The 23,301-nt window shown below is 43.8% G+C and overlaps 1 protein-coding gene across 1 annotated transcript; it reads right to left on the bottom strand.

Moving 5' to 3' along the window:
* Positions 1-718: 718 nt before the first annotated feature.
* Positions 719-22,798, bottom strand: Rbm34 (RNA binding motif protein 34). Its single transcript, XM_028767736.1, has 11 exons — positions 22,708-22,798; positions 22,457-22,628; positions 21,692-21,825; positions 17,424-17,661; positions 13,854-13,913; positions 11,402-11,445; positions 6,221-6,304; positions 6,019-6,082; positions 4,262-4,301; positions 3,669-3,787; positions 719-2,515 (listed from the first exon to the last, which is right to left on the bottom strand). The coding sequence occupies exons 1-11, from the start codon at positions 22,755-22,757 to the stop codon at positions 2,231-2,233; spliced, it is 1,290 nt and encodes a 429-aa protein (XP_028623569.1). The 5' UTR covers positions 22,758-22,798; the 3' UTR covers positions 719-2,230.
* Between the last annotated feature and the right edge of the window lie 503 nt (positions 22,799-23,301).

Raw genomic sequence — 23,301 nt, 5'->3', positions numbered from 1 at the left:
AACCTGTGAGGGATAAAAAAAAAAAAAAGTCTAGGGGTGCCTCTGATTTCTGCCGTCATTAAACTGCAGTCTCATCGACAGTCCGATCAAGATTCCCAACCAGCTCATTACTAATGGTGAGACCCACCCACTACGTTCTTGTGGCTGGTATTTGAAGGCAAGGTAGTCTGGTACAGCACTGCTCCCTTCGCTGAGGAAGGAAGGAACATGGAAGCCTGGGACAGTGATAAGATATGCTGCAGTCTCTGAGAATTGGGTACAGAGACTAGAAAAGAGGTATCTGATGCAAGGCTTCCCTGCACCTCTCATTGTAAGAATGCTTTTATTTTCCTTCAAGATTTATGCATATGAGTGCTCTATCTGCATGTACACCTGCATGCAAGGTCAGATTGCATTACAGATGGTTGTGAGCCACCCTGTGGTTGCTGAGAATTGAACTCAGGACCTCTGGAAGAGTGCAGCCAGTGTTCTTAACTGCTGAGCCATCTCTCCAGCTCCTATAAGGATTTTTTGAAGCTATGTTAAGGGAAAAAAAAGTTCACAAGAAAAAAATGTTTAATACTCATGATTAATCAGCACCTAGCCAGTACTTTGATCATAACAAAGTCAACTTCTATCCACTGTTGACCACTTACAGTCTTGTTGCTATTAAGTATTTAATCAGATATAACAAGTTACTTTTTCAGGTAGCAAAAAATTACACAAAGCATCTTTGGAATTTTTTTCTACAAAATACATATTTTTAATGATTTACACAGTCATAGTAGCACACACATTCTAAAGTAGAAATTTCAACAATTACACAGTAACAAATTCCAAAATATACGGGGCCAGTGAGATGGCTCAGTGAATAAAAGTGCATGCTGAGGAAGGAGAGAACTCCAGTTTTCTGACCTCAACATGCACCTGCATTCACATCATATACATATCTAATGATAAAGTTACATGTATGCATGTATATAATCTGCTTTAACCTCACTCACAGGAGTGGTAAGTTGTACATAGATTATATATGTACACACAATGTTTCATCTTTATATACTTTATGCAGAAATGCTCAAGAATAATCAGGTAAAATTGCTGAAATTTAACTGAAAAAGTTCTAAATACTGTAAGGGAAACTATAAACTACCCAGTCTTGGATACAGACAATAGAGCTTTCTCTGCTGTAAGCTGTAAAAGCTACACTTTATTTTTTACTTGTATATATGTTTGTGTGGGTTATGTTCTGGAGTGTAGGAGCTTGGGGAGACCAGAGGAGTTGGACCCAGGAGCTCAAGTTACATTCAGTTGGGAATTACTTGACTTGGGTGCTAAGACTTAGGCACTCTGAAGAGCAGTGCATGCTCTTAACCAAGAAGCCATCTCTCCAGCCTCTAGAGCTGTTTTAAAGACCTTATTGGGTTTTCTACATGGCATTTCCCAAAGACAGAACTTTTACAACTAAATGAGTGAAAACTCATCCTACCCTCTTGCCTACATAAGTGAGAGGACGTGTACTTACCAGACTCTGCCTGCCTGAATCAGCCTTGGCCTCCCCCTTCCCCCACTTCACCCTGGATCCAGCCCCAATTTGCTAAGATCAGTGTCTGGAACTTAGGGAATACTGTAGCATGTTTTCCTGTCATTCGATTTTAAATTTTGCAATTTAATTAACATAATTCATTAGATGCTGTCTTTAAAACTTTCTGGGACACATGCTTCATTCTGAGTGATACTAATTTAAGCATCATGTTTTCCTGGGAGAGTATTTTCCTTATGAAACCAACTTTAGAGCCAAGGACATCAATGACCACTGTAGTCACTAGCTACATATTAGAAGTCAGTCACACATCTCTTACCGGTCTTACTGGTTAGCAATTATTAGATGTATGTAATAAAATAGAAATGTAGATCTCCACTATAACTGCAAGAGAAAGAAAAATGAGGTGAAGAATATGTGTTATAAACAGCTCACAAGTCTTTTTTTAGGGACTATGACTTCACCTGGAATCAGTATTCCCACAGTAACCATTTGAACACCTGGCCTAAACACAGAGTATTAATGTTTATTATTTTTTAAAAATATATTTCTAAGAACAATGTTTCCAACCTTACATATAGCATGAATTTGAAAAAGAGAAAATGACAGCCACTGTGGAAGCCTCCATTTTCCACATAATCCATAAAAAAAACAGACACTCACTGCAAGGTTTCACCACAGAAAGGAAGGGGGCAGAGTCTGTTACTACTACTGTTTTCTTGGTTTCTTCATTTGTACTTTTTTCTTTTGTCCTTTCTTCTTCTTTTTCATGAGAACTGCCTTTTCTCCAATAAATGCATTCTTGGAATGGAATTTTCCTTCTTTGGAAGTAAAATTAAGTCTCTGCTTAGGTTTACTGACATCCTTCTTCAAGCTTGGATTTGAATTCTGTTGTTTTAGTTTTTCTTTATTGACAGAACGCATGACTCTCAGTTTTCTTCCCATTAGCTCAGAATTATTCAACTTCAGAGCAAGATGAACAGCATCTGTGTTCTGTGGTAAGAAGAAACATTAATTTCCACCAGAAACTCCTAAGGTAACGAGACTAGTAAGGTCAGAATTCAGTGGTCTGTGTCAGTCTTCAGGCTTGCAAACAGGAGTCCTTCTAGTCTACTCCCTAGAGGTCAGATCCCAAGCTTTGGGCCTTGTTTGAGCCCCTTGTTGCTCATGTTCCACTCAAAGTTATGGGCGGAGTTCAAACTGCTTCACCAATGCTCACTGTCACAACCTCAGGTTCACATTTCATCATACGATGTTTCTTTAAAACAGTAAATAGCTCAAAAGACAACTTTTTGTAAAATTCCTGTTTTAAGTGGAAGGCAGGAAACTCTTCTACAGTCCCTGAGATGTGGGACTAGAGGGTTCTACATGAGTCCAAAAATCCTATTCTATTCCAACCCAGAACCATTAATACTATTTTGAATGATAAGGAGATACTGAAAGAACTCTACAAGCTTCTCAAAGAGGCAAGTAACATCTACACAGTAACAAATAAGATCAGTATAATAGAGCAATACAAACCTCATGCACATAAGACTCTTAAAACCTCCCTGGCAATATTTATCAAGAGTCAAAGACCCTGGGTGCTGGATAGATGACTCACTCAGTAGTTAAGAGTATATTCTGTTCTTAGAACTGGAGTTCTGGGCTCACAACCACGTGTAACTCCAGTTCAAGGGGGACCCCACATCTCTGGTGGGGGCATGTATATTCATTCACATGCACGTAGCCACACACAGACCATACACATCCATGTTAAAAATAATAAAAATGAACCTAAGTGCCATTAAGCAGTTGGTATGTTCTTTACTGCTTAAGACTGTTAGGGAACCCTGATTAACAGTCACTGAGTGACAGTCAGGTGTCTGCTCCATCTCACAGAAGGTAAAATTCCAAAGTTTAGTTCCTCTCACACCCAACACCTAGACTATTACTTAGTACTGTCAGCATGTGCAAATGGGGAGCTGTAGGCACAGCTATGGATTTAGTCAGAAACTGGGGATTTAAATGATAGCACTACCACAAAGACAGCACAGCAGTGACGACGTCACTCCAGCATTTCAAAGAGCATCCCCGCATTAGTCTCCCATACCTCAAAGAGCACATAGCCAAACCCTCTGCCGACTCCTGTGAGTGGGTTTCTCACCTCAAAGAGCACATAGCCAAACCCTCTGCCGACTCCTGTGAGTGGGTTTCTCACGATCCTCACTGCCACAATGCTCCCACAGTCCAGAAAGTGTTCCTCCAAAGCAGACTCTTCAACTTCTACAAACAAATCCAAGCACAACCGAGGTGAGTGTGTAGCTGGAGAGGTTTGACAATGCTGAGTTAAGCCAAGCCCCAGGCACACAGCATTACACAACAGGACAATATGCTGCTGCTTCCCCCCCGACCCCAAGTCACGGTTTCTCTGTAGCCCTAGCTGTACTAGAACCCACTCAGTAGACCAGCTGGCCTGGAACTCAGACATTTGCCAGCCTTTGCCTCTCAAGTGCTGGGATTAAAGATGTGTGCCGGCACCCTCCAGCTTACAATATGTTTCTTAAAACTAGCCATGAGCTAATCATTAGACTACTTGTTTTGTTTGTGTGGGTTCTGGTGCTAAGGGCACTGAACTTAAAGCCTCACAAATACCAGAAAGGAGCTCTGCTACTAAGCAACAACCCCAGCTTTTTCTAGATTTTCCTGAGGCAGCTAATATAACAATGGTCATACTTTGATTTGTTTAAACAGACTTACTGTAAGGAAGATTTCCCACAAATACTGATCGCTTGTCCCTCTGAAACAAGAATAAAAACCAGTCAGTGTATTAAAAACAGAAACTATCCTACACTGCTACCCTGCCCTCTGCATCCCTCCCCTGCCTGTAACCATCCACATCCAGACTTGATCACACTCCTGCCCATGTCTGTTTCTTGTCTTCCCTCTGCATTGTAAGAGAGCACCAGAGGAGAGACTTCATTCATGGTGGCACTCATGGTGGTTCTTAGGGAAGGCCTGCTACTGGAATGTTTGGACTGTGAGGAGCTAATCAGCAAACACTTGAGGCTCTAAGGCAGGGTTCTCAACTGTGGGTAGCGGGGGTGTCAGATGACCCTTTCACAGGGGTTGCCCAGAGACCATTGGAAAACACAGATATTTACATTACCATTCATTACAGTAGAAAAATTACAGTTATGAAGTAGCAAGGAAAATAACTTTATGGTCATGGATCATCACACATGATGAACTGTATTAAACAGTCACAGTATTAGGAAGGTTGAGAGCCACTGAGACTTGGTCTATGGGCCATATGGTCTCCATTGCAACTTCTCATCCTGCTGTTAAAACTGCTTAAGAATGAAAAACAAACTTGTGGTTGTGTACAGCTAACTTTATTAACAGACGTAGGTGGTAGGTGGGTATGGGCCAAGCAGCATACCCTGTTGACCCTCTGTGGTAGGTTCTGCTCTGACTGCTCTCTTTCAACTGAGTAACCCTGACACTCAGAGAAGCACACGCCTGCAGACTAAGTGCACAATCCTTCTTCACTGTCTGAAGACACAGCTGTCATGTGCAATCTGGTCACACTGCTGCAGCACTGAAACTATGATCTGCTCCTGGACAAAGTCCAGACTGCATAAAGTGAGGCAAAGCAGGCTTCATGGTCTGCCTGCTAACCTATCTACCCAACAGCACGCTTCGCTGTGCCCCCACATACACCATTTACCATACCAAGCTCTTGCCATTCCCCGAGGAAGTCAGGTTTCTGTCCTCAGTGTATACACCTCACAGATACTGTCTGTGAAAATATCTTCCTGCCCAGGTAAGCCATTCACGGCTCATAGGAAATCTGTTCTCCTGGAAACCCTCCTTGTTCGTTCCTGGTGGCCTGTCACCACGTGTCCCATCCCTGATGGATGAAGCATCCTGTGCTTATGACAGCATTTACCTAACACAGAGCCACAGCCTGTACCTTTCCCCTACCAAGTACAGAGAGTCTTCAGACTGGGCTCCTTACCTCTAACAAATAACAACTTTTGGTTTCTAAACAGGTTCTCACTCAGTGTCCCAAAACGTGTGACTCTCCTGCCTGTTTCCCCAGCACTGACACAGGTATGAGCCACCAGCACAACTTGAGTAACAATGTTCCTGACCTCAGTCTATTAAAAGAAGGTGCTAGACCTAATAATGATCTCTTACTTTCTCTAACATCATGGGGAAGGGTATCATCAAATAGAAAGTGACTTGTTTCTGATGGTGCCAACACTGGGGCCCTAAAGAATAAAGGCTCTTTCCCCTGTTCACACCCTTAGATCCACCTTTCCACAGGCTCTTGCTAAGATCTTTTTGTTGTTGGCCTGTTTTCTTTGGGAAATTGTCTCACAAGTCATCCAGGTGGGCCTGTAATTCCTGTTGCTTCTTCTGTCTCACCCTCCTGATGCATGGATTGCAGGCATGAGCTACCATGTCTGGCTGTCTTATTAAGATCTTTAAACAAATCACATTCTACTTACAGAGGCGGTTTCAGATGCCAGATCAACTCGAATACGAAATCCTTCTGCAATCTGGGCCCCATTTCTAGTTATAAAGACAAGGGGACATGGCTGTTGAAAATGAGCACATAGTTATGGGAACATTTGCTGTAATGAAGGCAAGTAATGAATCCATCTCTACAGGTCAGAGGACAATGACACGTTCCACCCCAGACACGATTACCTTTGCAGGGCTTTTGCAGCAGCGCTCTCCTCCTTAAATACTACATATGCGTTGATGCTTTTCTGGTCAGGATGAAATTTACGTCTACAGAGAAAACATAAGAAAAAAAGGATCATGTAAAAATTGCTCAGTGGTTAAGAGCACTGACTGCTCTTCCAGAGTACCGAGTTCAATTCCCAGCAACCACATGACAGCTCACATCTGTCTGTAACTCTTGTTCCAGGAGATCCAACACCCTCACACAGTTAGGTATATACACATGTAGTCAAAACACCAATGTAGGGGCTGTAGAGATGGCTCAGCTGTTAAGAGCATAGGCTGTCCTTCCAGAGGTCCTGAGTTCAATTCGCAGCAACCCCATGGTGGCTCACAACCATCTGTAATGGGATCTGATGCCCTCTTCTGACGTGCAGGTGTACATGCAGATAGAGCACTCATACATAAAATCAATAAATAAATCTTTAAAAAGAAAAAAAACACCAATGTACCTAAAATAAAAATAAATTTAAAAAAAGAAAAGGTTTCTTTTTTAAAAAAGTTGCCAACCTCAAACTCAAGAAAAAAAAAAAATCTGGTCTTGTTTTCTACAATCAATGTAAGACAGGGATTGCAGAGTGGAAGTTCCACATTTAAGTAAAGATCCAGTAATTTGAAAAAGAACAGACATATAAAGACAGCAAAATGAACAGGAAGCCCACTCTCTCTGTCATCATCACTGTGAGGGAGTGGTAAGAGCAAGACTCCCACATGTGTCAACCCAGAACAATAGGAGGATTAGAAATGTCATCCTGGCTCCAACTCTGCACCTAGCAAAATTCTTTTCACTGCAGGATACATCTATAAAAAGTGCACATCCACAAACAGCTCAGCACACAGGAGCCTAAGCTCCACAGCCATCACCCACCCCGGAGCAGCCCATCCTTCCTTTTGATGGCCGACACCATCCCTACTCCTTCCCTCTTACCTACAGCCCCACCTACTCTTACACATCACACTCTTACTTGTCCATTTTCCTCCTTATCTGTGGAATCGTTTGACCTACATCATTTCCCACAGCCTGCACTTGGTTGGTCTACCATTTTTGTGTATATTTGTAAGATTTGCTGGCTATGAAAAAGCAGTCTGACATGAACTTTTGTCTTCTGTGCCTTGTAAACTGACTACTAGATCCAAAAGTTGATTTGATTCAGACATGGCCCCACAAAATAAGTGTCATGTTCTTTCTTAGCAAGGCACACTTGTGTATGAGTGTGCCTACACATAAATGCAGGTGTGTGTGGAGTCAATCTGATCTCTCATCCCTCAAGTGCTGTCTACCATGTTTGTGTATAGACACTTGTTTAGTTGTAGGTAAGGGTGTCATGCACACTCATGTGTAGGCAGAGGACAACTCATGGGAATTAATCATTTCCTTCCACCATTTGGGTTCCATGGATTGAACCAAGGTAATCGAGCTTGGCAGCAGACAATTTCCCTTGCTGGGCCACTCTGCAGGCACTACCTAAGTTTTTGAGATAGGGTTTCTCATTGGCCTAGGTCTCAGCATACAGGCTAGACTGGCTGGTCACTGGGTGCCAGTGCCCTACCTGTCTCACCTCTTGGGCACTGGCACTACAAGTACGCCAAGCACTATGCCTGGCTGTTTTTTAAAAACAAGGCTTTCAGGGAATCAATCAAGCTTAGGTCCTCATGCTTGCAAGACAACCACTTAACTGCCTGAGCCATCTCCACAGGCTAGCTCCACATTGATTATTGTCAATGGTGCTGCCCAAGGGTAATATAATATGGATGTGGTTCAGCAGAAAATCATAATATTAATGGTAAATAAACTGGGAGCTGGAGAGACGGCACACTGGTTAAGAGCACTTGTGCCTCTTGAAGAGGACCTGGGTCAGTTTCCAGCACCCTCAGGACAGTTCACAACCACCTGTTAATTCCAGTTCCAGGGATGTGACATCTTTTTCTGGCCTTAAACACCAAACAGACACATAGTGGACATATACATACAAGCAAAACAACATACACATAAAAAATAAAAATAATAAATCATAAAGAAAACAGTAGAATGGACTTAGTAGGGATCACTAGTCCTTGGCTAAAGATGTTAACCCGCTACTGAAGTAATAAAAAGGCCAACACACAAATAGCACCACTAGGAGGAGAATCAGTAAAGAATGGCAGGCATGGTGCTCAGCACAGAGCACAGCACAGGGCACATTGCAGCACATACCACTGACAGTCTTTCCTATTTTGTGGAAAACAAAACTACTTTTCAAGCCAGGTGTGGTGGCGCACACCTTTAATCCCAGCACTGGGAAGCAGAGGCAAATGGATCTCTGTGAGTTGGAGGCCAGCCTCGATACAAAGTGAGTTCCAGGACAGACAGGCCCTGTCTCAAAAGACTGAAAAGGCTTTGTTTTCATACAATATAGTCTGGTCAGTTTCCCCTGCCTTACCTTCTACCACATTCTTCTCTCTCTTTGGAAAACAGGCAAATAAAAAAAAACAACCACAAGAGAAAAAAGCTTGAGAAATGTGTGTGTGTGTGTATACATACACACACATATCCATAAAAACAAAAAATCAGAAACTATAATATATAAGCAAAAGACCAACATGGTAAACAATGCCCAAACAAAACAATATGAGACAAAAAAAAAAAAATCATCTTCACAGAGTGTGTTTTGTGTTAGCCATCTACCCTGGGCCCCAGGCCTTTTATACCCACTGAGACTCCATTGGAGAAAACTAATTTTTCCTGTGTGAGCAGCTGACACTGTAGACAGCTTCTGGGTTAGGGATGAGGCTCATGTCTACTTCCACTCTAAGCACTGAGACCTGCACAAGCTGCCATAGTCTCTGTGATTTCTTATGTACAATCTGGCCGTTTTCTATTGAGAAGAAAGCTGTGATTTATTAGATGTGGAATGTGGCCAAGCACTGAGCCAAACATTTCACACATGTCATCTAACCTCAAACCTAACATGGGTCCTGATTTATGAATGAAGAAACTAAGGTTTGGTGACGTGTATGTGACAATGATCAAAAGGTAACAAGCTAGCCCAGGATAGAAACTCAGTCTGGCAGACTCCAGCACCTAATTCTCTCCCCACAACATGCAGCTGCTGACAAACCCAAAACTGTAAACATCACAAGAACACAGGAACAGAATGTGGCTCTGTTACTCTAAAAAAATCTTTGTCACATGAAGACGAGTGGCAAGCAGGTGGGTCTGCTTCACTGGAAAGCTGGCCTTGCATCAGCCTCAATGCACAATCATGAATGACGCCCAGTACTCTCCTTACCCTACAACACAGAAGACAGAAAGAGCATCTCTCCTGTCTCTCAGCTAATCTACAACATCAAATCTTTGCCAGAAGCCATAGGAGAGCAGGAGTCTTGGAGGAAAGCAGCCTGGACACTAAGGCCAGGGTCCACACTCCAGAGAGAGACAATACCAGCATGAGTCTCAGCCAGAACCCTAGAGGTCACTGATGCTGGAGGGGCATCATGCACAGGGTACACTCTGATCTGAGCTACCATCCATAGGAAGATGGAGAGTGGGCAGGAGACCTAGAGCACAACTATGATAATGACAGGCTGGAGAAGAGTAGCTAAGCCCCACCTGGCTCCTCTTCCAGATGAAGGGGAACGTGAAGATGCTGTGGAGGACAGTCAGCCTGTCACTTAGGGCAGAGACAAGCTCCAGGGCTAGAAGAAAAGGAAAGGGGAACCTCTTGTCAGCAAGATGGTATGGAACTTTAACCCACCAAAGACAAAAAGGCTGACCTAGTCTCAAGAAGGTTCAACGAGTAAAAATGCCTGCCACCATGACTGACAACCTGAGTTTGATCCTCCAGTACCCACAAGGTGGTAGAGAACCAACTCCCACAAGCACACTGTAGCACATGCAGGCCCAAACATACATATAAACATTAAAGCAGGGTGGGGGTGGGTGTTGGGAGCCAAGTCCTAGCAGAAAGCAGCTATCATCTTTGCAGCCATCTCGGGCCATATACCCTGACAAGAGACTTGTTTTTCAACGGCCCACAACAGCTGAGCACATTCTGATAAACATCTCAATTTTCTCACATACCTTGCTTTGTTATTTAGTGCCCCCAGCTGCAAGGTGCACATGGTAAAGTATCTTCAGCTGCATTCCCCTGCTTGTGCTTATATATACACCCATGATTTCCTTTCAATAAACGGGACTTGAACAAACTCTGTTTTTGTCTCTATTCTTCACGTCTCTTGCCCCTCCATCCCCACTCTCTCTCTCTTGCTAGACCCTGTTGACTGACCCCATGGACCAAAGTACCTGGCCCCCAAATTTGGAGCAGCACGGGCTGGGTTATCTGGCCCCAAACGTGGGGTGCGGACCAGAGCAGGTGGGAAGCCTGGCTGCCACAGCGAGGAAAAGTTGACCACAGATCTTGACAGATCCTGAGCCTACCTGGCCCTGAGACTAGGCCAGGACAACCAAGAGCCTGTGCTCCTATTCCTACTATACCACAAGCTCATCAACTGATGGAACATTCTATACTGGATCCACAATAAATTGTGAAATTTCATGGTTTTGATCCTGACACCAAAGCTGGTATTGGCCAGATGGCTCAGTGGTTAAGAGCACTGGCTGTTCTTTCCGAAGACTTGGGTTCAATTCCCAGCACCCCCCATGGTAGCTCACAACTGTCTGTGATTCTAGTTCCAGGATATCTGGCACCCGCACACAGACAGACATACATGTAAGCATCCAAAGCTTCTGCATCCAGAATATGTAGCTTTCTTCAACCTCGTCTGTCTGTCTGTCTCTCTCTCTCAGAAACAAGAGAGAGAGAAAAAAAGTAGAAAACAAATGAAACTTTTACAAATACTTGACCAAATATGCAAATACACAGTAAGCACATAATCAATGTTTGCCATTTTAAATTATGAGAACAACACAAGAGTGTATGGAGAAGCCTTTAGAAAGGCTAACACTGAATGACTGGCACCACTCAGTGCTGGTAAACAGCTCTGTGAGACAGCAGCCAGAATTCTAAGTGCAAAGTAGCCTCACTACTTCCCAGTGCTCTTTATGACCACAAGACATCTGCAAGTATAGTTAAATAAGTAGGGTAGACCTTACAGAACACTAGGATGGTCTAAAATAAAGAGAAAAGAATCTTATTATGAGCTTACTTTATTGCAGCCAACTTCTTGGATAGTGTCCCCTCTGCTGGCATCTTTTAAGAAGAAAAAGAAACATTAAAAATTTGAATTTGAGGTATTTTTTCAAACTAGTTAGCATTTTCATTCTTCCCCCTTTTTCAGTGCTGGAGACTGATCTCAGGGCTGAGAGCATGCTAACATGGTCTATCTCTGCCCGTGTTACCCCCAGCCACATAAGTTACATTTTAGGAGCCAAAATATTCTAACCACATGTAACTCATGTAACACAAAACACTGTAGGGCAATCAATCAGAAGCAGCTATCCTAATGCTTGTGAAAAGGAGTCTGAGAGCCAGGAGTGGCAGCACACACCTATAATCCTATAATCCCAGCACTTGAGACAGAAAGATGAGGAATGTAAAGCCACACTCAACTACAAGTGAGTTTGAGTTCAAGGCCACAGGAAGCCCTACCACAAAACAACTGGGGAGTGGGGCATAAGAATTAAGATACAAGGAATTCCACAGACAACATCACACTCAACAGCCTCTCTCAAACAACAAAGGCACAAGTATAGACAATGGGCTCAGACTACAGGATGATTCCAAGACCATGAAGAATCAAGAAAACATGATGAAAACAGTTTTATAAAGTAAACCTGTATGGGGGAGCATCATTTATAAATTAAACCTAAAATGTCTAAACTAGTAATAAGGAAACATTTCCTTTGCATCTAAGAGATTATATATCCCAGTGGGTCCTAAAATTAGTGGTGTCTTTGTTTTAGACAGGGCCTTTGTAGCCCAGGCTAGCCATGGATTCAGCATGTAGCTGAGGATGATCTTGATTTCAGACCTACTGAACATACTCCAACAGAGCCAAGGGCACACTGTACTAGCAGCACAAAGAAAAGCCAGAGTGACAAAGCAGCAGTTGTGGGAAGGGCCAACAAAACACATGGTTTCAGTTCAGGGTAGTAAGTGCTATGCTGCAAGATGAGGCTCAAGAACAGACACCTGGAGACCTTGAAGGGAAGGAGACCACAGTCTGGTCAGCTCTTCTAACAAGAGGTAATAAAATGGCCAGAGAGATGGCTTAGCAGTAAAGACAACTGGCTACTTTTCTAGAAGACCCAGGCTGGTACCCCACAGCTGTCTGTAACGACAATCAGTTCCAGTGGATCTGATGCCCCTTCCTGGCCTCCAGAAACACTGCATGCATATGAAAATTGCAGGCAAAACACCCACTCATACACATAAAAATAAATCTTAAAAAGAGATTCTCAATAAAAATTAAAATTATTTTTTGAAAGAATTCATGAATATAAGCCAAGGAGAAAAGAAAGAAGTGACTCAGTTGGGAAACACTTGTATGTGAAAAGCAATCAGAACAAGTAACAGGCCAGGTGCACCAAAGGAGTTAACACAGGCAGCGCCAAATCCTACAGGCATCCCGCACCTAGCGTGTGGGCCAAAACACCCCAGTTAGTTCAGGTAAGAGCTTCACACTGGGAAGTGGAGCTCAGAGGAGCAGGTAAAATAGGCGGCAATGGCGGGGAACAAGCATGCTGACAGAAATAATGAGCACTGTCAAGATCTTAGAAAATGTCTTCTTTTAAAAAAGCAGTCCTTTTTCCATTGGACACTTGGCAACGTTCAGGGAGAGTTTGCAGGAGTTAGTGGGTAATTCCATGGATGCACAAGGCAGCAACAATAACAGAATCATCCAGTCCACACCTCAACAGTGCGGAGTGGGTAATTCCATGGATGCACAAGGCAGCAACAATAACAGAATCATCCAGTCCACACCTCAACAGTGCGGAGACTGAGAAACTACAAACCCTAGGCAAGCATTCCACGGATGATCTACGCTCTCAGCCCTGAGAAATTCATGTAAGCAAGAACAATTAAACAAGGCAAGCCCTGCACACTCAAATACTGCACACTACACTGAAAAGAATTTTGAAAATCACACTGCTGGGTGTGATAGCACACACCTTGAGTTCCAGCACCCAGGAAGTAGAAGCAGAAGTAATGGATTTCTGTGAATTCTAGACCAGCCTGATCTATTTAGCGAGTTCCAGGACAGTTGGGGCTACATAGTGAGATTCTGTCTCAAAACAAACAAGAACAGAAACAGACACTGTCCTGGTATTTCATCCTCTGAACATTAGCATAATCACTTGAGAGTGAAATCAGACACCAAGCACTCCTGTGATGTCCAAACATGGCTGCTGCAGTCACACTCCTCTCCTGACCACTAGTCAGGCTGCCTGTGGCATGGTAACAGCCCTGTGCCTACTCAGCACAGTCACCCACCTGCCCACCAAATCCCAGGTCCAGCCTTGGTGACAGATGTCACTGTACTGTGTGAACTAATGCAGTGCTGCCTCAACAGTGCACACTGGCACCAAGGGGCCAGTAGGACTGATTGACTAACAAGCATAGTGACACTGCAGTTTACAGTGGGAGAGGACACTTACCACAGAACGAAATCGTACAGATTCTACTTGTCCATACTCTTTAAAAAATGACTTCAGCTTCTAAAATAAACAATATACACATGTATGTTAGCTAACACCCTAAACATCTGTGTCACAAAAGAAATGATGTAAACTTATTTTAAGAACATTCCAGAACCAAGTGTAAGTAGTATATGCTTGTTATCCCAGCACTAGAAACACAAAAAGGAGTCACGAAGATCAAGTCTTTACATCAGTGTCTAAAAACCAAAGAACACACCAGAAAATACATGTTGGATAGACAAAAAGATTTTACAGAAACTTAGGAAGAAAAAAAATACTATTTAGGTTCACATTAGCATCCATGCACAACCTGCATGGACGCTGTATGTTTCCATGTTTATAACCTATGAGACACATTAGACATAGTTAGACTTGTATCTTGCACATATTCTCTGATCTTTTCACACTGGCTTAAACCATAGTACCTTTTAAGGATACTGTTTCACAGAGAAATTCTCCAGCTGTCTGATTCAGCATTGTGTGGAGAATCCTAGTTAGTCATTTTGGGGCAAATTCTTGGACTATCTCAAGATGTGAAGAACATACATGTATTTACAGGTACAACAGTAATTTCTACAACTAATTCTAATTAAAAAGCCATGTACTGTATGAATATTTTTACAGGACAACATAACATCACACTTCTCTCCTCTGAGCTCTTATGACCTAAAAGGAAGATCAATAAACCAACAGCAAGATGTCCACAGGCGGGCTGGTGAGATGGCTCAGCGGTTAAGAGCACTGACTGCTCTTCTAGAGGTCATGAGTTCAAATCCCAGCAACCACATGGTGGCTCACAACCATCTGCAATGAGATCTGATGCCCTCATATGGGTGTCTGAAGACAGTGACAGTGTACTTACATATAATAAATAAATAAATCTTTAAAAAAAAAAAAAAAAAAAAAAAAAAAAGATGTCCACAGGCAGCTGAGACAGGATGACTGAGATGTCAAGGCTAGCCTAGGGTACATAAGGAGACTCATAGGGAGATGATACCAAACTGACAAAACATACCTGGACACAGTCTCTTATCCTAGAACTTAGGAGGTAAAGGCAGAAGGATTGCCATAAGACCAGAGTAAAGAGTCAAAAACACAAAGGAGGGCTAGAGAAAAGGCTCAGCAGTTAAGAGCACTTTTCCCTCTTGAATAGGACCTGGGTCTGGTTCTCAGCATGGGGGTGGAAGAGTGGACAGGGTCGGGTACTGAGGTGGGACCCAACATAGGAAAAGGACAAAGGCTGATGACCTTTGGCCTTTTGCCAGAAGCTGATGGCTTCTGGCAATTTTAACTCTCCCTTGTTATACTGGGGCCAAAAGCTGATGACTTTTGGCAATTTCACTCAGAAAGGAAAAAGGAAAGAAGGGAAGGGAGGGAGGGAAGGAGGGAGGGAGGGAGGGAGGGAGGGAGGGAGGGAGGGAGAGAGGGAGGGAGGGAGGGAGGGGAGAGAAAGAAAAGAAAGGAAGGAAGAGAGGGAGAGAAAGAAAGTCAGTCAGTCAGTTAGGTGCACACACACAAACTCTGGCTCAGCCTGACCACCTGTTTCATCAATTTCACAAATATACATGCATGCTTAAATACATACACATATATCTATATACATACGCATGTACATACATTCAGACATATATACATTTATACATTTGGGGGATGGAACAGAGCCCCGACAGCCACACCTTATTTTTTTTTCTCTCAGTCTTTTTATTCCTTCTCAGACAAAAGTTCTATTAAAATTACCTCACAGATAAAATGTTACACAAAAGGGGAGTTACAGAAGAATGTTGATAGTAAGTTCAAAGCAGTGTTACATTCTACAAGCTCAGTATAAGTTCAAAGCAACAGTTTTACATGGCCTTGTTTTATCATAGTGCACACCTGTGGCCTCATCCTTGGACCTGACCTAGAAGGAATGTTTTCCCTTGATCTCAAATTTGTTTCAAGCCTATTTCTCTTCTTAGTGTAATTTTGAATCTCATTGTACTCCTTATAATGCAGCCTTTACTTTCTATTCTATGAGGCAGAAGCACATTCTATTCTTGATTCTGATTTTATCATATCTTTCTGGCAAAACAACTAAAACCATCCCCTTAAACTTTCTTCCTAAAATTATTTGAATCAAATCAGGAATTCCAAAAGTGATTAATTCATCTAAACAGCATTAATTCATGAAAGTTCGTCTTCACATTCATCTGCAGGAAATTTGTCCAATAGGTGATTATCACCCAGGAAGTAATCACACCAGGCTATAGGCAGTGAGGGTCTCCCTGGAGTCCACTCACTCCAAGCCACATAAATGAGGAATATGGTGATGATAAACATGAGAAAGGACATTAGTAGCAAGAAGCAACCCTGGGTCTAAGTCTCTGGGGCCTTGCCTCACCAGAGCATAGCCACTGCAGCTGAGCAAGGGGCTGCTGTCTCCAGGGAGCTCACTTGTCCACTGCAGGCTTTCCTGCATGGCGCCCACCATCAGCACACAAATGATAGCTCACAATCATCCATTACTCCACTTCCACAGGATCTGATGCCTTCTGACCTCCACAGGCACAAGGTATGCATGTGATACACATACATTTATATGGGGAAAATATTCATCCCCATAAAACAATTCTAAAAAGTAGATTTACTTAAAGGACTATACATGATATCTTTACAAATGAAACACTAGGAAACATAATAAACGTCACTGTGGGGAGGCAGAGGCAGGCGGATTTCTGAGTTCAAGGCCAGCCTGGTCTACAGAGTGAGTTCCAGGACAGCCAGGACTACACAGAGAAACCCTGCCTCGAAAACAAAAACAAAAAAAAACAAAAAAAAACAAAAAAAAATAAAAAAAATAAACGTCACTGTGTTTTCTAGGAGAAAAATAATATAAACCCATCCTTCCAAAGATGAGTAGAATTTGGGCCTGAGGTTTACTCATTGACTACCAACCACACCCACATAGAAGGCAAAACGTAAGTACTCATTCTTCCACTCAGAAAATATTCTTTGAACCCTTGCTATGTTATTAGGCATCCTCTCATGTGTGCAAGACAGAACAGTGAAGGAGGGAGGAAAGAGGGAAAGAGGAAAGGAGGGAAGAGGGAGGGAGGGAGGGAGGGAGGGAGGGAGGGAAGGAAGTAAGGACAGAGGGAGGGAGAAAAAGACACGGGGGAGAGAAAGATGGTTGGTTTATATTCTAGTGGCATTAACAGGAAGAAAGCTGAAGAGGAAAATTAAAACAAAACAAAACAAAAAAAAAAAAACAGAAATAGGCCACTGTTATTTCAAACATGGCCTTCAAAAGCCTGAATTCGGGCTAGGAGCCACCAAGCCCCAGCAACACACACACACACACACACACACATATACAAGCATACAACCTGGATTGAGCCTGTGACTACAGGATTAGGGAGGTGCTGGCACCAGAACCCGCCTATGCTGTGGTGACTAGGAAACAGAATGAAGCTACAGCTATGAGTTAGTCATCACAACCTTAGTCAACAGCTTCTCTAGGTTTATATTACCCACCCACCCCCAACTCACCTTCTTATTACACGTGACAGGCAAATTGCCAACAAACACAGTCCTCTCGTTTTTCAACCGCTCCTCTTCGGGGTTGAGAGGGGTTTTTGTTCTTTGGCCCCCATCCTTATCAAGGCTGAGGGCACCATCCAGTGCTTCTCCATGTGCCACTTTACCCCGAGGCTGAGACCTTCTTTTTCCCTGCCCTTGGTTCTGATGAAGCTCTTCTTCTAAATCAGCACTTGCTAGAGCGCTTTCCCTAGTTTTTTAAGGAACAACCAAAGAAAAGAGGAGTCAAAAACAAAACAACAAGAACCCCAGCATTTGACAAAGCCAGTCTTGCCTCCTCACTGGAAACACCTCCTGCTGGCTTGTGCTGCCTGCTACCTTTAGAAAACAAAGTCTATAATCAAGAGTTTAAGGAATATTTGATGGCATACTAAAAACCAGGCAGTGCAGCGGCAGAGGTGGCAGCGCAGGAGTTCTAAAGGAAAGCCACATACTCTCCAAGGTCTACTTTACAATCTGCTGTTGTCTTGTTTATTATCATTCTCTGCTCTAGGCCCTGGACACTCAACACTCTCTAAGACCTAGAAAGGTTTCTATGCCCACCAAACAGTCTGAAAACAGGATCTGTCAACTGAGGAAATGAGAGTCCTTACTTATAAGAGCTCTGTCTAGTTGAAGGACTGCTAACTAAAGTAAGCGAAGGGACTCTAGCCCACCAAGCATGGCAAATATGGCTGACAGGCTTTGCGCCCCTCCCCCGCCCCTTGCTAAAAAACATAAGATTACATTCCTAAAGCTAACCACCAAGGTCTATTCCCTTATTTGGCCATTTCCTTCTCCCAAGGCTGACTACCAAGGTCCAGCAATCAAAAGCCCACTTTGGTTACCCTAAGGGTTAACAAACCCAATCAAAATTAAACACCTAACCCTAACACAGGGTTTCTCCTTTTACCTTTATAAACTGCTATTTGCCTATGGGCCACTAGTGTCTCCTCTTTATCTAGAGGCAGTCCTCTGTGGTCACTGCCTTTCCCTACTCCCTGTCCCTTGACGCCCAGGGCCAAATATCCCTCCACCTTGTTCCCTTCTCCTTTTCCCTCATCCTCTATTTCATGTCTTTGTCTCTTATTCCCTGCCCTCTATCCTTCTGGGGCAAATCAATCTCCTTTGTGCTGGGAGCTTGGTCTTGAGGTGTCTTGTGGTAATACTGTCCCTTCAGGAGCTCTGAAATGGTAAATACAACAGATGGTACTGGTACACAGGGACACTCGGTCTGAGGTCTGACATCACACTGACAGTTGAGAAAAGAAGGGGCAGCAGGAGCCATGCAATGACTCACTGGGTTCCCACTGTGCTCCTTAAACGCCTTTCAGCAGTACTACAGAGGCAGGCAGTGATCACGTGGCAACAGTTAGGATACCACACAGAACCATGAAGACCAAGAAAGGCTTCTCAAAGAAGAAAGCAGTATGTATCATAGTCTTTAATAAATGCTACTATTACTCCTCCACCAACAGCCCAAGTACATTGATCTGCTCACTTCAGTATCTAATGTAGCTGGCAAGGAAAAAAGGTGTGGTGTGGCCCAGCTGAGAATGACCTGTCATGCAAAAGCATTGACCTTTAGTCTTTGGAAGACAGGAAACTACAAGACAGACTGCCTACACTTGGGCACTGGAAACCAACCTGGACTACACAGTTGGGCTGTACTTCAAAAATTAATTTGAGTCCAGGGACATAGCTCAGCAAGGCACTTTGCCTAGTGTGTATTTTTGTTCAATGTCCAGCACCATAGAAAGGAAGGGAAGAAAGGAGGAAGAGAGAGAGGAAGGAAGGAAGAGAGAAGGCAAGAAGGGAAGGATGCGGGCAGGGAGGGATGAGGGTGGGGAGGCACACACACACAGATTGGCAGGCCCAAGTAAGTCATGCAATGGAGAAAACAGGAAAGGAACAAGATGTATAACCATGAACAGGAAAGACATTGTCATGACAATACAAATAAAAGCCAGAACAAGGATGGAGATGGAAAGAAGGCAGACTAAAGAGAATTAAAGAATAGTGACTGGGCCGGGCGGTGGTGGCGCACGCCTTTAATCCCAGCACTCGGGAGGCAGAGGCAGGCGGATTTCTGAGTTCGAGGCCAGCCTGGTCTACAGAGTGAGTTCCAGGACAGCCAGGGCTATACAGAGAAACCCTGTCTCGAAAAACCAAAAAAAAAAAAAAAAAAAGAATAGTGACTGGACTTGAGAAGCTAAGGCAGGAGGATCTTTTGTTTGTTTGTTTGTTTGTTTTTCAAGACAGGGTTTCTCTGTATAGCCTGGGCTGTCCTGGAACTCACTCTGTTGCCCAGGCTGTCCTCGAACTCAGAAATTCGCCTGCCTCTGCCTCCCAAGCACTGGGATTAAAAGTGTGTGTCACCACTGCCTGGCTCAAGGCAGAAGAATCTTAAGTTCAGGAATAACAGACTGGCTTAGAGAAATACAGTTAGACTGTCTTTTCATTTAAAAAACAAAACAAAACAAAACAAAAAAAGACAACTTCAAGACTTAACAACTGAGTTTCTATGAAGAGGGGAGAGCACAGGATAACTCCTGAGCCACTGGCTAAGGCAACTATCTAGAAGTGAAGTACCATTAATGCAGGATTTCAGTTTGAAGACTTTTTTTTTTGCTCTTCGGTTTTTGTTTTAGGGAAGGGCCTTATGCAACCGAGGCTGACCTCAAACTCACTGTATAGTGTAGGATTACTCTGAATGTCTGATCCTAGTACTGCCACCTTCCAAGTGCTGGGACTGCAGGTATGTTACCATGTGTGGTTTAGACAAGGAAGACTCCACCAAACGAGGTACACCTCTAGTCTCATGCAACATTATCATAAGGTGAACAAGGAATACACAGGTACAGATACCGCTAGTCAAGAAGACCGAACAGGTTTAGCACTCAGGGCCAACACACACACCAGTGCCCAGGAAGGACATCTGTGAGGTGACTGACAAGAACTCTGTTTCCCAAGAGCAAGCTCAGGAAAGGTGTTCATCTTAATTCAGAGACAAAACAGAGAAGCAAGGGAACAGAAAGATCACTCGGAACGTAAAGCTTTGAGAAGGCAGTCACCGAGTGTGAGCAGCGTGCAGTCCTCAAAGGGTATGAAGGTGGTGGGGAATTAGTGCAATGGCTCAGCGGGTAAAGGCAACTGTCGTGCAGCCGGATGACACCAGCCTGACCCAAAGACCTACACTGCAGAGAGAGACAGAGAAGGGACTCCAAGGAGCGTCTCTGGCTTCCTTCCACAGGCCACTGTGGCAGAAACACACTGACACATATACAGACACAAATGTGGTAACTACTAAAGGTTTTCTGAATAGGAGAAAAGAGGAGAGGATAAAAATGGAAAAGGAAAATAAATTTCAAGGAGCGAAAAGGAGTTAAGAGGCAAGGGTTTGTGGAAGCTGAAATACAGCGTAGGTTGCATAGTGAGTTCAAGATCCACCTGGGGTGTAAGAAATTCAAAAGAAAGAATAAGGAACACTAACTAGAAAAGTAGTGTATCTGTTTGGATAGTCACTCATATATTCTGTATAAGAAATGTTAAGAGCTGGAGAGATGGCTCTGGTTAAGAGCACCATCTGCTCTTCCAGAGGTCCTGAATTCAATTACCAGCAACCACACGGTGGCTCACAACCATCTGTAATGAGATATGATGCCCTCTTCTGGTGTGTCTGAAGACAGCGACAGTGTACTCACATACATAAAATAAATAAATCTTTAAAAAAAAAAAAAAAAAGCCAGGCGGTGGTGGCGCACGCCTTTAATCCCAGCACTTGAGAGGCAGAGGCAGGCGGATTTCTGAGTTCAAGGCCAGCCTGGTCTACAGAGCGAGTTCTAGGACAGTCAAGGATATACAGAGAAACCCTGTCTAGAAAAACCAAAAAAAAAAAAAAAGAAAAAGAAAACCAAATTCATGTTTGACAGACACACAGTAACACTTGACACAAACCACAGGATGTATTCCAATTTGCAGGGAACAGAGAAGGGACTCAAGTCCTAACAAGGCTGGCTCAGAAACAAGCAGTGATAAACTTAAAGACCTAAAAAGCTGACCTACCAGTATCTGTTCACTTAGGATAAATGGCTTTCTTATATTTTTAACCCTGTATGAGACCTTATATAATGTATTTTTTTAAATTTTAGAATATGCAATGAGAAAAAATTAAGATGAACATTAAAATTACAAAAATTGCCTGACGTATTTAATACGGCAAGAAGGAGAATTCCACCAACCTGTTTGCCAGCCTCTTGTCTGCATCAGAGAGTTTCTTCACTTTCACTTTTCTTGCAGGCTCTTGCAAAACTGGCTTTTTAATATGGGACGCACTCTCTTCTTCGTCATCACGTTTTCTTTTTTTAGATGTTTCCTTTCAAAAGTTTGAAGTCATATTTAAAACCTCAAACTTTTAAAAATCCTGACCCTAAAACTGCGCGTTGTGGCATATGCTTGTAACTTCAGCATTCAGGATATAGAGGCAGGAGGAACTGTGCCAGGCCAACCAGAGCTACATAGCAAAGTCCCCGTCTCCAAGTCCCTGAGCAATACTGCAATGCCTTTCTACATGGATACTTCTTCACTGGTTTCAGAGAGAAGTAGGATATTCTTCACATTAGTCATGGGAGCAGATTTGATGGATTTGGTCACACCAGCGATTCAGTGGAAAGCTGAGGCAGGAATCTAGAATCTGAGCTACCGTATATGCTAAGCCTGGCCAACTAGTGAAAGCCTGTCTCAAAATAAAAAAGTAAAGTCGGACATGGTGGAGCAACTCTGTAATCTCAGCACTCGAAAGGCTGGAGGAGGATCAGGAATTTAAGATCATCCTCGGGTACAAAAAAGAAAATTGAAGCCTGCATGGTCTACAGGAGACTGTCAATCAAATCGGCTGAGGGTGAAGTGCTAGCCCAGCTCAGGGGCCAGACAGCTACTGCTGTCAGGGGAGTTACCCCCTAAATCTATCTCTAAAGGAATACTCAGGGTGCAGCCCGGCGACTCACCTGGGGTACAGGCACAAATACAGGGGGTGCAGATGGCTCCGTGGTGCTGAAGAGAGCGGCCAGCCGCCCCGTCCCGCCTCCAGTAGGACGTGGGCCGCCCCGCAAGCTGTCGGCGACCTGTCCCACCATGTAGTCGGTGACCGCATTCCCCACGCCATCGTCAGGACTCTGTCTGCAAACACAGACACACGCTCAGGCACGCCGCGCCACTCACCACCAACCCATCCACACCAACGCCAGCTGCCACTCACCTCCGTTCCTGGCCCTTCCTTTTCTTGCGTCCCTCCCCTCCCAAAGCCATGCTTAAAACTGAGCTTCCGGGACGGAAGTCCTGAGTCCGCACTTCCGGGATCCGGCTAGTCCCGCGTTCCCCCTGGTTCCGGGTTCCGGCTGCCTCCAGGTTTCTACTTCCGTTCTAGGGCCGGGCTCTTCCGCTCAGGACCACGCCCCTTTCTCTCCATTCAGCCACCGGCTACACAGAAGCTGTGTTAGGCTTAATACTACGGAGCTATGGATCAGAGAGGTTTTAGGGTGGTGCTAGTCGTAGTCCGCTGGCTTCTCAGTGCATGCCTAGGTTAGAGAGTGCAGCAAGTCTGATGGGTAGCTGAGGCCTAACGTAAGCACGAGGGTTAGCTAAAGCCTGACATAGTGGCTTGGGCCATTAATCCCAGAATTTGGTGCTTGTAGTAGTCGGATTGCCTCGAGTTCCAGGACAGGCTAAACTACACAGCTCCAGGATAGCTACCTTGTCTCAAAAGAAAGAAAGAAGGAAAGAAAGGAAAGAAGGAAGGAAGAAAATCAATCAATCAATCGATTGATCAATCAACCAGACCCCGGGCTTGGGT

The sequence above is a fragment of the Grammomys surdaster genome, unplaced genomic scaffold (genome assembly GCF_004785775.1).
Source record: "Grammomys surdaster isolate TR1022 unplaced genomic scaffold, NIH_TR_1.0 181, whole genome shotgun sequence".
NCBI classification, from domain to species: domain Eukaryota; kingdom Metazoa; phylum Chordata; class Mammalia; order Rodentia; family Muridae; genus Grammomys; species Grammomys surdaster.
The sequence above is the reverse complement of the archived record's forward strand: the minus strand, read 5'-3'. Positions and strand labels throughout refer to the sequence as shown.

Coding starts and splice junctions, on each gene's coding strand:
- Rbm34 (XM_028767736.1), bottom strand. CDS start 22,757: ATGGCTTTGGGAGGGGAGGGACGCAAGAAAAGGAAGGGCCAGGAACGG. Junction 21,826..22,456: donor TATTTGTGCCTGTACCCCAG/GTGAGTCGCCGG, acceptor AACTTTTGAAAG/GAAACATCTAAAAAAAGAAA. Junction 2,516..3,668: donor TTGGCTATGTGCTCTTTGAG/GTGAGAAACCCA, acceptor TTCTTACCACAG/AACACAGATGCTGTTCATCT.